This window comes from Lonchura striata, chromosome 1A (genome assembly GCF_050655825.1).
Source record: "Lonchura striata isolate lonStrDom1 chromosome 1A, ASM5065582v1, whole genome shotgun sequence".
NCBI classification, from domain to species: Eukaryota; Metazoa; Chordata; class Aves; order Passeriformes; family Estrildidae; genus Lonchura; species Lonchura striata.
In genome coordinates, this window is record NC_140741.1 from 59647011 (window position 1) to 59660625 (window position 13615).

General features: G+C 40.2%; 1 protein-coding gene across 1 annotated transcript in view; it reads right to left on the reverse strand.

Annotated features, from left to right (window-relative positions):
- The window catches only part of SLC5A8 (solute carrier family 5 member 8), a 29079-nt gene that overhangs the window by 5140 nt on the left and 10324 nt on the right, over positions 1-13615 (reverse strand). The window contains exons 6-14 of the mRNA XM_077783128.2: positions 13121-13261; positions 9013-9142; positions 7570-7658; positions 6179-6291; positions 4792-4859; positions 4419-4505; positions 3137-3330; positions 1929-2032; positions 223-308 (exon numbers count right to left, since the gene is read on the reverse strand). Of these exons, the coding sequence (XP_077639254.2) occupies positions 223-308; positions 1929-2032; positions 3137-3330; positions 4419-4505; positions 4792-4859; positions 6179-6291; positions 7570-7658; positions 9013-9142; positions 13121-13261 (1012 nt within the window). The remainder of the gene's footprint in view (positions 1-222; positions 309-1928; positions 2033-3136; positions 3331-4418; positions 4506-4791; positions 4860-6178; positions 6292-7569; positions 7659-9012; positions 9143-13120; positions 13262-13615) is intronic.

Below are 13615 nucleotides of genomic sequence, written 5' to 3' on the forward strand. Positions count from 1 at the left end.
TCTCTGTTGTTGACTGAAGCTAAGCTGTGGCAAAACTGCTTCCTTGCCTGCAGCAGCTGCCTTACTCCCACCTGCCTTGTGCTCTACTACTGCCTTAAAGCAGATAGTCCTATCAGGCAGCATCAGGTGCTATTCATCCTGATTGGAAAAACCAGGAAATTTGTTTGCCTCTTACCATGGAGGAAAGATTGATTTAAATCAGAGATGCACAGTTACACTTACTTGCTCAGTTTCAGACCATGAGAAGTTGGACAGGAAATCTTCCTTGGTCAGCAGGAATTTACGATCAGTGTTCTGCTTTAGTCCTCCTACAAAATAGACAAGTTTTATTCAGCCAATTTTACACATGCAAACTATGTGTCAGACCCCAGCTATGGGCACCAGGCCAGGCAAGCAGGACAGAGTCACACAGCAAAAGCCATCAAGCAATCAAAGACCTTAGAGACCACTTCTTTACAAAAATGTATATCCTGCTCCTCTCAATATATAAAATGATCCCTCAAAGTCTATTTGAAATGCCTTAGCTATTTCCTAGCTTCTTAGATCCTCCTTGGATTTCCTGTTTTGGAAAAAATTGAATCTGGCAAACACCAGAAAATAATGATTCACATACATTGATGTCTGGGACAACTCTGCCAGTCCAGGAGCTGTGGCACCAAGTGCTACCCTGAACCCTGAGCTCTAGTTCTCAGCTCCCTGTCAGCAAGACTCCTGTCTCCAAAGTCACCACCAATTTTTATAGTGAATTATTTAAAGACATCTCCAAGATGGAGGGATGAGGGTTAATGGAATGTCTGGGCAATTTTAAGGCATGGAAGAGTAACTATTCTTGGCAGGGAAACAAAAGAGATGTAGGTGCTCCAGGAGAAGCAAGGCGACATTGTGACTGAGTTAATTCGTTTGTGCTTCTGTTCCTGGGCTGAGTATTTCTCATCTAGATTTATTGAGTTGTCTGATTTTCATGCTTTGTTTCATGGCCTATAGGTAACCTGATCCCTATCTGGTAAAAAGAAAAATTTGAGTTCAAGCATCACTATAGAAATGGGAAGAGCATGTGCTTGAAAGAAAGTGTGGAGCAAATCTAAAAACTGAGAAGGAAAAGACAATTAGATAAATGTAGCTTGTACTTATTAGTTGCAAGGCATAGGGAAGTTAATGGAACTGAGTTTGTCTACTGAGTTTGAAGTTTCATAGTCCTGGAGCCATTGTGGATCAGTCTAAAAATTTGAAATCTAACAACCTCAAAGACAAGGGCTGTTATATGAATCTGGCTAGGGATACTGGGTGAAGCTGTGGAAACAGCTGCATTTTTGCTATTTCTGCCATGCATGAGGTGAATGACAAGTGGAGTTTGCATCTGACCTGAGTGCCAAAGTAGTGAGGCCATGGGCTGGAACAGAACTCCCCATTCTTACCCATGGCAAGTTACTTTTTCCCTTTGCACAAAAGTACTGGGAAACTGAGAAAGAAGCTAAAATAGCCATGCAGAGGCTCTGCAGCTTTTAGGCATGTTCTTGAGGAATGTGGTGAAAAGCATGCACTCTGTGGATGCAGACCACAGCCCTTGAGTGCTCTGAACTCACTCAAAATATAACTGCTTTAGTCTTCTAGAAGCATGTGTGTATATCCTTGCTCCAAGTTGTTGCCATGTTGCAAAAAGACAGATGTCTTTTTTTTTTCTTCTTTTTTTGCCCCTTAGGTTTAAAAATATGCTGAGACTTCTTTCTCCTTAGAGATTTGTAGTAGTAACTTTTGCTGTGAGCAAAGACCAGGAGTGGGATGCAGAAGCGCTGAGGGGAGGAAAGTCCATTTAGGATGGTAACGTTTACAGTGTTTGCAATAGGTTACTGGCACTTCCTGTGGCTCTCAGGACATCTTAGTTTGAAAGAGACCTGAGACACATTCAATCACAGCTCTGAAACTAGTACCTGTTAGGAGGCTGATAATTATTCCCACAACTACTGTGACAAGTGTCCCAAGTGTGCTGAAGTAGAGATAAGACAAGGAATACCAGTTGTCTGCCAGGGCAGGCCTAAAATAAAGCAGAAAAAGGGTTAATTTTCTGTTCCAAAAAACTTGAAAATGCTTGTTTCCAGACAGTATATAAATACAGAGATACTTCTGAACCAAGCAACCTGGTAATCTTGAGGCACCTCCATACAATCATATGTGCAGTGAAAATTTGTAAGAGACAAGGCTAGCCAGTAGAGTGAGACAATGCATGAGACAGAACAGGTAAAACAGGACAGTCCTGTCTCTGCTATGAATCTAGTGCAGAGCTGAACACTCTAGTGATCCAGATGAAGGGATTAATTTCTTTAGCAAGGGTGATGTTATTTAAAGGCAGGGACACAAAAAAAAAAAACAAGGAAATCAGCTCCATGTGGCTCTAAAGAGCAGAGAAACTGTCTTTACACCTCATCCTGCTCTTCCTGACTATGTGCTCTGTCGCAACAGGTGCTTCCCAGCAGCCAGGAGCAATGTGAGAGGTGTGGTATATGAAAGAGGATGCTGGGCACCCAGTGTGTCAGGGTATCTCTTCATTGTGCAATGCTCTAAGGTGTAAGGATTTGGAAACCCTAGAAATATGTTTTTTCAGCTTCTTTCTGTTCCTGCTGCTCTCTGTATTACCATTCATGTTAAACTTAACTGTGATCATCCAGAGTAAGACATTTGGCAGTTGCAAAGCAGAGGAAATCCCGTATATTGTGCCCATTCTGAACATGCTGATTAGAACTATTCTGCACAGACAAGTTGCTGTAGGTAGAGCTGCTAACTGGCATTTTGCCCTTTAACTGCCAATGGCTCTAATTCATGTGACAGATTGTGGAAGCTAATCCAATAACTATAAATTATATCTTTGTTTAAAACTGTGGCCCACAGTAAGACATGTCCAAGCTTGTGAACTTAAATATTGAACTGAAGCTTTTCAGATCAATAGAAATATTCACTTTGACTTCTGTTGTGGGATAACTCAAACTACTTCAGTCTGAGAGGAAATAAAAATCAGAGAAAACTGCTGCATCTCAAACAGTGTGGTAGGTAAACCAAAGAAGGATTGTTAAAGTAAACCAAATACTTGTGTTTCTTTAATGAAAATACATGCTTTGTTACTGCACTTGATGAACTCATATACCTTTCTGCACCTGGTGTGCTGAAAACTGTTGTTAATGGAATTTCTGTTGATGTTAAATTTCCTGAGGATATATTACAGCCCGCAGTTGAGAGATAGAGTGGCTTGGTTCTCTCTGGAAGTGGAGGATAAATCTGAGATCCAATTCCAACCCAAAGTGAAATAATGAAGCCACTGACAAGACCCACAAATGCCCCCTGCAAAACAAAAAGTGAAACTTGGATTTACATGAAAAGCAAAAGATGTTTGAAAGAAACAACACTTAGAAGAGTTAGAAATAGTCAAGATAAACTAAACAGTAGTCTCCACAGCAGAAATGAATATACAATTGGGAAGTGCTGGGGAGTTTACTTCATTTCTTTTTGGGGAAATACGATGTTTTCTCACATCTCCTGAGCACAACTCTTTTCATTTGGCCACTAGGTCTTTACAAAGGATAACTTTGATCTTCATGGTATATGGAAAAATCCTGCTTTATTTGAGGCCCTCTTTGAACAAATACAGAAGCAATTTTTCAATTTTCTCATGTGACTTGTTTTAGCAAAAATTCTCTTCTACACCAGAGGTAGGTGAGGTTGTGGCTGAGAGCTAGTAATTTTTTTTATTATTTACTTTAGTACATATATAAAATTTTCAACTGCAAAGAAGTAAAGATCGGTGATTAGTAAACCTGGAAATAGTAATAGTAAGATATTATACTAATATTAATATATTACTATATTACTATATATAGTAATATTACTATAATAAATTAGTAAACCTGTAAATAGTAATAGTACAATTACTATTACTAAATAGCAATCCTGCCAGACTAAACCATGGACCATATTAACAAAACTTGTCAAATCCTTTTATTGATGGAAAACATTTTTCATCTGGAAATGATAATTTTACAACATGGAAGCACTCTGAGAATACCTAATTTGGTCTGCAACTGCCTAGACCCCATTTTCCTGGCCTGACCCCTGGCCAACATTCTCTGAGCCTACTCGTTGTTCAGCTATATCTTGAGATGCATTGTCCCTGCTTCTAAAACTGGTTTTAAGAAATCCTTGTCAAAGCTTAATTTTTATTCAGATTATTTTCCCCAATCCATATCTGTAAATCTCTTCATGGGATGGAAACTCAAGTTCCTATACAGGAAGAGAAGTCTGCAAGGGGAAATGTCCTCACAGAAAGTACCAAACTTGCTGCCCAACTTCAAATTACTGGTTGGAGAGGGGGAAGGATAAGCCCAAAATTATCAATAAATTTTGGATGAACATGTCTTTAAACTTCTACTTACAATTCCATTTGCAAAGGAGCAGAGGATTCCCAAGGCAAACAGTCCTAAAAGGGGGCCACCAACCATGCCAAAAATGCTGAGCGCTGCCTGAGGAAGAAAGTCTACTATCAGGTACTGTGCAAGGAAGGTAAAGTTTCCAAAGTGACAAGAAGAGAAGATGTTCAGAAAGAAATTACGAGACTTTTTAAAGTGGTGGGTACTCAGTTGCCAGGATTTGCTATATGGATGCTTAAAACACAGGCCATGGGCAATTTCACATCAGTACCCAAGAAAGAATAAAAACTAATCTCATAATAGTATTCAGCAATTATTTTCTTACATAATTTATTCTGGGTCATTCAATATGGGCATGAAAAAGCTGTCTGGCACCCACCTGCAACAAGGCTCCCAGAAGAGATGCCACTGCAGCCATAGCAATGCAGACTCCACCATAAAATAGGCCTGTGTGTGAAAGGAAGAACAATGTATAAATCTGCCAAAATTTGAAAATCACTAATGGAAAAGTTTCTGTCTGACCCAGCATGGCCCAAACATCTCCCAGATAAAAGTGGTAACATCTGGAGTTTTTCTAAGAGAGTCTGAATTGGCCAAAAGGTCAGGTTTCTGTTTACATGAAGAAGAAATCAGACAAACTTGACAAAATCCTCTTTCTGTGAATTACTAGAGATTAGTTAATAAATGTCAGTCATATGGATTAGTCATAGTGGCAATAACCCACTTATTGTTCATATTTCTCAGCTAATCTCCTGTGTCATTGTCCTTATTTGAGGGAATGATTTTCACTTCTCAGCCTAAAGTCTAGGAAGCAAAAGAGTAAATGCTGGCAGATCACTGGGAGCTGGCACAGTGACAGGGAGCATCCCAGGTCACCAGGACATAGTGTCTCTTTCCAGGAGCCATAACACTGGCTTACTTGTTTTTCCCACCTCTGCCCTGATGAGTTTCACTGCTCTAGCAAGAGGTTAATCTCACTATTCATTGTGATGTGTCAGGCAACTTATGATACCACAAACAACAATTTTGGCATAAGCACGATGTTTGTAACGTTTAAGAAAATTTTCTCAGGTGAAAATATTTAATTTTTGTTATCCTCCCGTCAGTCTGCCATGATCCCTGGTATGGGCTCCAACATGACACTGCGTTGGGACAGAAGTATTTTCATTCTTACTACAAACATTTTCTTGGGCTACAGCTACAGCTGGTTACAGACAGTACAAGTAGCAGACATGACAATTGCACTTCACAGATTTGAACCATCTGCTCAGTCTAGTTCTGATTCTCTTGGAGTTACATTAAGAGCTAAACAGAGTGACGGCCTCAGAGTATATCAGAGAAGATGTGAAATTTCTTGTTCTCTGGAATATTTTTGGGACACAAGACTACTGCTTGCACAGCAATTAAAAAAAAAATTGTTACAACACAGCTTCCTTCACTTCTCATTTTTGAGAAGAAATTAAAAGAAAAAGCAGGAGTTTAAGTCAGAGATATTTGGCTTTGTAGAACTGTGAATCAATACTGAACACAGATGCAGTGCATCTTTCCTTATCAAAGACAAACAAGATGGTTTTCTTTTTTCTTAAACTCACTTGTCCCCCATTTGTGTAAAACCTACACAGCTGATCTTGTCTCCCTGAAGTGTTGCACCAAAATAGCCCCACTGGTGTGAATTACTTACTCCTGACATGCACCATCATAAGCAAGGTCTGAATCAAACCTTCACTTTGTAAAGCAAAAGCAGAAAATATGTTTTCCAGACATACTCATCCCCATGGAAATCCATGACAGCTTCTTTTCAGAGAGAGATTTGAAGTAGGGCTTAATGAGATCTTCAACAGTCACAGCAGCCAGAGCATTGATGCTGGAGGACACCGTACTACAGAAGGCAAGATTTATACAATTTTTTTATATCTTAAAAACTAAAATTATAGATAACGGTAGGTTACTGGCAAAGAGAAACTGCCACTGTCTAGAACAGTGCCAGAAAACAAATGTAACTGCTGCACATGTTTAAATAACTTATTATTCCAGAGAATGCAGCTAACAACTTAGAAAAATTGTTAAAAGTAATTATCCTTGGTGAAGTCAAGGCACATACTGCTGAAAAGTTGGGCTGGGCCTGGAGAACTGAACAGAAATATCTATTACATATTGCTAGACTGTAAACACTACTAGTACACATGATACCTTGACAAATTATTGGCCATATATATTTGGGTAGGTAAAAGTCCCACATCACTGTTAACTTTTAATGCACTCTCAGAGGAGGATTCAGATAATCTAATTATGGTCACCTAAAAATTAGGCATCTAGTCCAAACCCAAGTACTGTAGGTTCCCTGTGGATCAGAGAAGCCAGCACTCCTAAGACACAAACCAGGTGATCCTTTGTCTGCATGTACCTTGCTCCTGCAAACCACCAGCTCTTCTTCAGCATGTGAAACTAATATTTTGGCTGTTCCCTCTATTTATGTAGCTACAAGTATTCAGAATTAAAAAAAAAAAAATTTTGGTGTCACATTCATAAGTTTCTTAATTTCTATCTCCTTGCTATTGTTCAGAGCCTTCACTGAGAGAGACAGTGTTTCTTAAAGATACTCCTTGGGAAAGCTGAACAAAACACTCCCCAGTATGGGATAGAAGGGTATCAATCTGTCTCCTACAGTACAAATATATAGTGATTGTTGTTTCATGGGATTCATTCAAGACAATTGGAAGCCTGAGAATTCTGGAAAATAAGTCTCCAAAGATGAGACGTAAGGAAAGGCAGATGGCTTCGAAGTTATGCAGGTTTGAAACTGGAAAATTAAAGATGAGCAATAGGAAATTTCCCCAACTGTAGCTATTTGGTGTAACATCCATCCATAATACTCAAAAATTCCTATAGCAGAGGGGCTTTAAAAGCACAGAGAAGGATTTGTTAGTGCTTTACATCATGTGGCTAACTGAAGTCCAAACAACTTTAAGTCCTATGACCCAAATATCGGAAACTATGGATTTTTAAACTGCATCATCAAAGAGGTCATAGCGATTTTTTTTAAAGACTAGAAATTAGCTAGACAAAGAAATAATTACAAAAGTTTTAGTATAAATGCAACTTTAGCTCCAACAAAAAAAAGTAAAAAAAGGTAATAGTTTCCAGATTATTAAATTACCTTAATGTCCCACTGTAGGCACTAGCCACAAAAAGTCCTGGCACTCCTGGATAATCACGCATGATATCCAGCACTAGGTATGGCATTAGCTGAAAAATTCAGATTAAGAAGTATTACCATCTTGCCCTAATTTTTCATTTTATCATTGTATTGGTTTTTTACAGCCTTCTCACTGGCATTCTGTCCAGCTGTTCTAATTTTTAATGCCCTATTTTCTCTATTTATTGATTTTTTACAGGGAAAACCAATCCTAAAATGTCCACTAGAGCTACAGAGAGTCTGTTGAGACCACCTAGCTGGGTTGTAGAGGAAGCTAGGGCTGGGCAGCAGGTGGTCTGTTCTGCACATCACTCCCTTGAGGGGGCTGGGTACCACAGATGCTTTTTCTGCTGTTGACTCCACAAAAAGGGGTTAATATACAATCCAATAAACTCAGATATTGGAACCTGAGATCAATTTCCATATAGGAAACTGCATTTTTTGACGTTTGCAAGATCTGAGCCTGGACAGAGAGAGGAATTTTAAGATTTTCTTCCTGTGAACATTTTTTTTTTCACAGACAAGTTAATATTTTTAGTATCTTTCTTCCGGCTTCTACCAAATGAATTTGACTGACAAAAAAAAAACTTAATTTCCTTCCAGTTTCTACCTTGGCTCTTATTTTATTCTACTCTTAAAGACCAAGTTGGGCTGCCTCAGGTGCCCCATTATCTGTCCTGGCTTTCTATTGGAGCATTATCCAGAGCCTGTGATTATCTTAGACTTAAACATACAAATAAAACTTATTTGATTTCCTTGGTCCCTAGCTCTGGCCAGTCTATGGGTCACCAGAACTCTTCTTCCTCAGGTAAGCCTGCTGTTCAAGTTCTATTTAGAGAGAGGTCATCACCTCAGTGGTGAGGTGGTTTCTCTGCAACTCAGCTGGATTGCCCATCTCTCCTCTGAAGGAGGGAAGGATTTGCCATCACTAGCAAAGAGCTGCCTGCTAATAGCCTTCCTCCAGGTGTGTGCTTTGAGCACAAGTATGTTCTGAATCTGAAAAGGATTTTGCTTTTTCAGACCAGAGGAATTTGGGTTAGATGACACAAAGCAGCTCACTGGGACCCACAGTCACTCACAAGGGTGCTGCTGCTCTCTTCCCCTCACTTCTCTTCAAAGCAGTTTCATGCAACATTGGCACTCCTGAACCCATTTTGAGCAACAAACCCACACAATTGCAGAGGTGGGTGGACTGAGAACTCTCCACATTGCAGCTCTCCCTGCTGCCCACCTTACCAAGTGCTGAGGGACTTGCAGCTCCAGGAACTGTAGTCTCAGCCTGACACAGGATTCCATCATGTCACTATTTCCAACCCCCTGACTCTTGAGCTGCCTTTGTCTGGTTATTGTGGAGCAGAGGAAAGATACCCTCCCACCACCTTCCCCCGAGATGTGGGGCCATACCTGGTCGAGTGCCGACACCTGGTTGGCTGTCCATGGGTCACAGTCTTTGTAGATGGAGTAGATGGCCAATCCACATAGTGTGGCACAGGCCAGGATTGCCCAGAGTCCCACCAGGTTGATGTAGAGGGACCTGCACCAAGACACATGGAAACACCATGTTAGAGCTCAACATCACACAAAAGACCCTGCCAGGGCCAAGCAAGGAAGCATCCACGCCTGCACTAAGGAGACCCTCTGGTCAGCAGCTGCCTGCTGGCAAGGGAGTCACCATATGGCTCCCAGCATTTCACCCGGAGTGAGATCACATTTGTAAATGTACAAATGACACTTCTGGTTTTGGTGTCATGGTCTGAGCACTTGTCCCCTGACAATGGAGGTGTTGGAAGCGATAGAGCAATCCCACATTTCATCATGTGCACGAGCTGTACATTGCAAGCAGCAGGCCAGAGGATGCTCTTTCCCCCTTGCCACACCCCTTGACAAACTCCAAGCAGATTTGTAAGGCGGGGTGCCCCAGATCCAAGTGTGGGGTACCTTATAGTCAGCACCAGCATTCCTTTGTCTCCAGAGCTGTAGTATCGTGCTTACACAATGCTGGAGTTGCTCTTGTAAAGCTACAAATCTCCCACTTCCTCCTGAGATAGTCTCTGTGGGAAGCAGCAATGATAAACTGGGGCCTGGGACCTTGTCTAGAGCTGCCTCTGGCTCCCACTTCTAGAGAGCAGGGATTCTCAACAAGCCCTTTAGTAACTAAACAACTTGGAGTCCAGTATCATCCAGAAACTCCATCACCTCCCCACATCCTGATGCAAGTTTCAGCTTCAGATAACGGTGAGACCAGACGTGTTTTCATCAGGCAGTAATTCTGCCATTGCCACAGAACAGGCAGTTTCTATTGGAAGTGAAAAACACATTGTTCTCCTTGCTGAGTGAGGGATTTTGCTATCCATCTAAGTCTCTGGTTTTCTCAAATGTTTCTAAGCTCTTGATGTCTCCTGGGTTACAAATATCTTGGTATCTCCAGGGTCACAAAGTTCTTCTCGCCTAGAGTGGTCATTTCAAGCAAACATACTCATTGGGAGCAAGGCCTTGAAAAACAGCGTTCCTTTCCAGCAATTGCCTCTTGGTTATCTGTGTATCACTGATAGTGATTTAACCTCCTGACAGATCACATACCCTGGACCTGTGCCAATTGGTAAGACCTCCTCTGGGAGGACATTTGGTTTATGTGAAAATATCTCCATGCTTGCAATGCTTCAGGAGGCCTTTTAGTGCTTTTGGTTCCCAAGAAAGTAAGGGGAAACAGCCTTTGTATTTCTGTAGAGGACCAGCAGGATGAACAAAGAAGTAAACGTAACTTTATAAGCCTTGTTAGACATTGAAATGGACATTTTCAGAAAGGCATGATGTAGATTAACTAATTGAACTATGAGTTTTATGCAATAGAAAAGCTACTGGCAAGCACAGTGCAAACTTTTAGAAAAGACCTATATAAAAATTAAAATCAGCTTTTAAGCTGATTTTTGTATAGTAGGGAAAACTCCGCATTTTTACCTTGTATTTGTAATTAGGGGGTGGTCAAAACACACAACCAACAGCACATTAAATTTCTTTCTAAACTAATTCAATAAAAATTAAGTAGTCCTCATAGATGCTTACATATTGATTGGATTTCTTGCATCCACTTAGCAGAAGCCATTCCTGCACTGGCATAATCTATGTTGATATACAACACCCAGAAACTGATTTAGCACAAAATTTAACCAATGAGTAAAATCAATCCAACTCTTTTGAACAGATGTAATAGAAGAACTAGCCTAGAGCCTGTAGTAAAGATTAGAAAGTCAAGAAAAACACACAGAAGGAAAATATTTTGTCTTGTTTTTAAGCAACTCATGTTTATAAACTGCGTCAGTGTTTGAACAACAGCTTTTATTTTTTCCTTCCGATTTACATGCCAGCTCATGGTACACCCTATGATTAAGCAATGGAGAATAATAATTGTAGCACTGTTGGAGGGAGGTGTTTCCATTAATTCTGCGTGAGTAACATGGGGTGGAGTGTGGGTGAAGTAGGCATTTTGACTGCAGAAAGCTTCAATTTTCAATTGTTTGTTTCAGTCTGGCTCTAAGAATTTAGCACTGAAATATGCCAGCTGATGACCTTGAAAGGAGAGAAAAATGTGTTAGTAGCCCATATTTTTCTGACAGTGTAGCTCTTCTGCTCTGAGTGCCTCTTATCATTCAGATGTAAGCATTATGTTCAATTTACCTAGTCATTGTTTGAAGATGACAGAATTTGCTCCTACCTACTGGTGTTCCTTGAATGGGGTGAAATCCTTTCCCAACACCTGAGAAAATTCCTGTCCTGTGCCACTGTTAAAGGCCTTCCCAAAACCTGCAAGTTGGGATCTGTGAAGGAATTCTTTTCTGAGCTCTGATGTGTTACTGTGCTGTCTCTTAAAAAGCCTTACAGTAAATGGCACAGGGGTAAAACCCCTATTACTTTGACCTGATGACATCTTGCACTTCCGTGTACAGATTAAATGACAATAAGAGGTATAGGCCAACAACATGACCTGTCAAATGTGTTTAATTACACTTGAATATGAACTAGATAGTCACCACAGAATAGCACCGTTTATAGTTGTGACAAGCTGCAACTATTATGCAAAATTATTTCTCCATGCAGAGCAAGTATCTTGCACAAGCAAGGCACAAGCAAGATGCCACAGAAACCAACCACCCGTGCCAGTAGGACAGGGCTCTACTGATGAAGGCTCCGCAGCTATTAATATGAGAGCCTAAATTCCATCCAACCCCCTACAGAACCAGATAGCTTCCAGCTCTGGTGAAAGCTGCTGCAACAGCTCAGAAAACCTACCCTGAGGCTGCCATGGTGTCAGATTCCCTCTGGTCACACTCTGCTTCTGAGACACTCTGGAGGTGTCTCTGCTCTCAAAGAAGGTAGGGAGGGCACAAGAGAGGGGCACAGCCTGACTGGCACACAAATCTGGGACAAGGTATGCATCTATTCTCCCATATGCAGTCATTCCACAGGGAGCTGTGGTATGTGCCTCCTGCCTCTGCAGTGCTGAGAACCTAGAACCCAGCCATGTGCCACAGACTGCAGAGAAGCAACCTGTTATGCTGGAAATGTGTCAGGGAACCCTGGAGATGTACCTGATAACGAGCATCAGCTCATTCCTGTCTGCAGCACAAATGGCTGAAAAGCAGATTTCTTCACTGATAAAATATTTCAGTTGTAAATGGTGCATGATTTTGTGGTGTTTTGCTAGCTTTATGAAGTGAAAGCCTTCATAAAGCTTCTTCTCTGTATGTCACTGTGCTACAGAATGACTGAAAGTACAGGGATTATTTTCATGATGTGTGCTTCTATATTTCTTCTATAAATGAATTTCATGAGATCACTAGTAATTTTTAAATCCTGAGCTGTGGACTAATGAAATGGTTCTAAAGACAAAGATAAGATAATAGAGCTAGTAAATATACTCCATTCTAGAGTAAAGGCTCATCAGAAATGTTTACACTCAAGGAAAACATAATCCTCTGCCAGTTTCCACAGTTAATTCCTTAAAAAATATGTCATGATTATTATGATCACAAAATACAGGATTGTTCAGCAATTTTATCACTGAAGAGATAATTTCTGGATTTCCTCACACCTATATTCATTGTTATGGAAAAATATTTTAGTCTTTACTCATGCAAAATCCAAAACAATGATTTAGGTTTCATAGAGCAGCAATTGAAGATACTGTCTTGATATGACTTCAGGGTAAGTACTACAACATTTGGTCTTTAGGTTGCACATAAACTTAATGCAGCTATTTCTATATGAAAATACTGGTGCAGTGAAACATTCAGGCACAAATTTCAATGTTATAACAATCACATGTAATTCATATACCAGAAATTACTGTGCCAAATTTCTTCTACCTGGTCCACAAAACAGAAGGCAAAAGCTGTTAGCCTTTATAAATGCAATTTATACAGACAAAATACCCACTCATTCCTTAAAAAAAAAAAATCTCTCTTATAAAGGACAACCACTGCTAAATTCAGACAGTAACTGAAGACAGACTTACAATTTTGCATGGAATCTGCTTTTGCATGCGATGTATCTCTGGACTTGGGACTGGTTAACCCCGTATATACCAGTCCATGTGAAAGTCCCACCTATAACAATCGTCCAGAAGGTGTGCCTTTGCAAAGGATTGGGATCAAAGCTACAGTGAAAGGAAAAAGAGAAAGCAAATTCAGAATATGAAATTCTTCTTAATATAAAGACCTTAATGCTTAGAAGAAATAATTTCTCCATGCTTGTTCTAATACAAACTTTCTTAATTTGGCCAGATTTTGAACATTAAGTTACTCTAACTTCATGTGAAGTCATAGAAAGCAAATTTTAAAACTTGGAGCTAACATCCTGAGCCAGTGAAACACTCTGAACTGTCCAAAGGTGAAGCTGGAGAGCTTTATTTGCCTATAAACTACAGTCTTATGTAAAGTTGTATGATGCTTATGGTGGTTGTGATGAAATGATGCTGCAGTAAAAAGTGTAATGTGCCTGCTTATCTAGA